This window comes from Cryptomeria japonica, chromosome 3, assembly GCF_030272615.1.
Source record: "Cryptomeria japonica chromosome 3, Sugi_1.0, whole genome shotgun sequence".
In the NCBI taxonomy this organism is placed as follows: domain Eukaryota; kingdom Viridiplantae; phylum Streptophyta; class Pinopsida; order Cupressales; family Cupressaceae; genus Cryptomeria; species Cryptomeria japonica.
The window spans coordinates 644,092,381-644,095,625 of NC_081407.1; the positions used below are offsets into that span (position 1 = coordinate 644,092,381).

At 36.4% G+C, this 3,245-nt stretch overlaps 1 protein-coding gene across 1 annotated transcript; it reads right to left on the reverse strand.

Moving 5' to 3' along the window:
- Positions 1–926: 926 nt before the first annotated feature.
- Positions 927–1,376, reverse strand: LOC131874298 (secreted RxLR effector protein 161-like). The gene has a single exon (XM_059217597.1). The coding sequence runs from the start codon at positions 1,374–1,376 to the stop codon at positions 927–929; it is 450 nt and encodes a 149-aa protein (XP_059073580.1).
- Between the last annotated feature and the right edge of the window lie 1,869 nt (positions 1,377–3,245).

Here is a 3,245-nt window from a genome sequence, read left to right on the forward strand (position 1 = left end):
ATCAGAATATTTTACACTATCGGCATAACACAAACTCATTATGCCACCTTTGTCAGCTAACCCGATAAGTGGCTTTGCCTTTGTTTTCAGCATTGTTATTTGATAAGATCACTTCACCTACATAACACTTGATTGGTATAGCTATTCTCATCTAAAACCTGCAACACTTGTTTCTCTACACTCTTCAATTTGCAACCTCTCTAGCATCCACTCTGCAATACTTATTGACATCATTGATAATAATGCCAACAATCTCCCCCTTTGGCATTGATGTCAACACTTAGTAGCAACGTACACAGGCATCTCTTTTTCACATGGGCATTGATGTCAACACAAAGCAACAAAGTACATGAGAAAATATTTTTCACACAGGTAGAGGCAACCTTTTTTCTCCCCCTTTGACAACAATGGCAAAGGGACTTGCAAACAAGATGTTTTCTCTTTCTTCCCCAAAGATGTTTGGCCTTCACAAGGCCTGGCAATTGTTGTGTGTTGTAAATTTCATTAGATGAATCATTATTACAATATAAACAGCAGTGTTAAAACTACTCATAAAAATTTTAGAACTCCCCCTGAGACAAACATGAGGTTCAAGGAAGAAAAAGTAGTAAAACAGCATGCTCCCCTCAAACCACAGAACTCAGCAATACATTTAAGTGTTGAAAGAAGGTGGAACAACACTCAAATTATATCTTAGATACTCAAATGTATCCTTTGGAAGAGGCTTTGTGAAAATGTTAGCAACCTGCTCTCTTGTGGGAATAAATTCAACATTTACCTCCTTCTCTTCAACCTTCTCCCTAAGAAAAGGATATTTGATTGCAATGTGCTTTATCCTTGAGAGCATGATAGGGTTCTTGGAAATTTTAATGGCACTTGAATTGTCACACATAATAGCAATAAGATCTGAATACCTGAATGTGCTTTCAAGTCTGTTTCATCCACAAAACCTGTGGACAACATGTAGCAGCAATCATGTACTCTACTTTAGTCATAGACAAAGAAATAGAATCTTGCTTCTTGTTGTTCCATGAAACCAACCTCTCTCCAAAGAAGAAATCTCCACCACTAGTGCTCTTTCTGTCATCTATGCATCCTACCCAATCAACAGCAGCATATCCTTGCAAAGTGAAATCTCCTTTCTTTGGATACCACAAGTCATGAGTAAGTGTTCCTTGCAGATACCTGAAGATTCTTCTAACTGCATTGACATGAGATTGCTTAGGGGTTTCTTGAAATCTTGCAACCATGCATATTGCTTGAACTATATTAAGCCTTGAAGCTGTAAGATACAATAGGCTTCCAATCATGGATTTGTATAAGGTCTGATCCACACTAGGTGACTCGTCATCTTTTCTTAACTTCCATCTGGTCATTATGGAGGTACTAACAGGTTTGTTGTCTTACATCTAAAATTTCTTCAACATGTTTTTTGCATACTTGGTTTGTGATAAAAATATTCATTTATATAACTGAGAGATCTACAAACCAAGGAAATATGGCAGCTCTCCAAGCATTGACATTCCAAACTCTGACTATATCTGATCAGCAAATATTTTGCATGGAACATCTTTGTTTCCTCCAAAGATGGTGTCATCTACATATTCTACAACTTTGATCATGTGGTCTCCATCTACCTTGATATATAAGTTGTCAGCATTTCCTTTTCTAAAACCTTGATGATAGAGGTACTTATCCAACCTAGAATACCATTCTCTAGGTGCCTGCTTTAGACCATACAAAGCTTTTCTCAATCTGCATATGCAAAATTCTCATCTTCATGTAGTTAAAATCCTTCAGGTTGCTCAATATAGACTTTTTCTTCAAGATTCCCATTCAAGAATGCATATTTGACATCCATTTGATATACTTTATATCCTTTATGGCCTGAGAATGCCAAGAAGATCCTTATGGCTTCAAGCCTTGCAAGTAGTGCAAATGTTTCTTCAAAATATATTCCCTCTACTTGAGCATACCCCTTGCATACAAGCCTTGCTTTGTTATTTATTACTTTGCCTTCTTCATTCATCTTATTCCTATAGACCCATTTTTTCCCAATGACATTTTTGTCTACAAGTCTAGGGACCGATTCCCATGTTTTTCTCTTTTCTATCTGCTACAACTCTTCTTCCATAGCCTTTATCTATTTTTCACTCTTGTTGGCCTCAACATATGTCCTGGGTTCCTCTTAGTCATGAGGCAAAAGTTTACTTGTTCATTATTTCTTTCAAGTCTTCATCTAGTTTGTACACCCTCATTTTTGTTGCCTATGATCTTCTCTTCAGGGTGGTTCTTTTGCACATATCAATTTGGAGTTTTGTTGGGTACTTCTTGTTCACTTTCAGATTGCTCTTCATCTTCAACATGTGGCTCTTCAATCTAATTTGTTATTCTATGTTTTCCTTTATGTTGATCTTCATCCACTCTTGCATGTACACTCTCAATTACCTTCTTTATTCTTTTGTTGAAACACTTGTAGGCCTTGTTGTGAGTTGAGTATCCCAAGAAGATACTTCATCACTTCTTGAACCAAAGCTTCCTAATCCATCTTCATCTCTTTTGATGAAGTATTTGTTGCCAAACACCTTGAAGTATTTAACTAAGGGTTTCCTATCATACCATAACTCATAAGGTGTCATTTTGTTGTTCACAAAAAAATTGCACTTTGTTTAGTGTATATGCAGTAGTGTGAATTGCCTCTTTCCAATAAACATTAGATAGATTGGCTCCATTCAGCATTGTCCTTGCCATCTCTTTGATTGTTCTATTTTTCCTCTCCACAACACCATTTTGTTGTGGTGTTCTAGGAGCTGAAAATTATCTTCTAATTCCATGCCTTTCATAGTAGTCTCCAAAGTCATTTGATGTGAATTCACCTCCATAATTTGATCTTGAACACTTCAGCTTGTATCCACTTTCTTTCTCACCCATCCTCCTAAAAATTTTGAATCTTTCAAAAGTTTTTGATTTGTCTTGAAAGAAGGTGACCTATGTCATCCTTGAGAAATCATCTATGAGCAACATGAAGTATCTTTCTCCATTGAGGGCTCTTGTTATTGTAGTCCCACACAAATCTATATGCACAAGTTCTAAAGGCCTTGTGGTAGAATATTCTTTTGTTTTGAATCTGACCTTGGTTTGTTTTCCTCTTTGACATTCATCATAGAAAATGCTTGCTAGTTTGATAATCTAAGGTATGTGCCTAACATACCCTCTCTTGCTTACTTTAACAAGATTATCAAAAT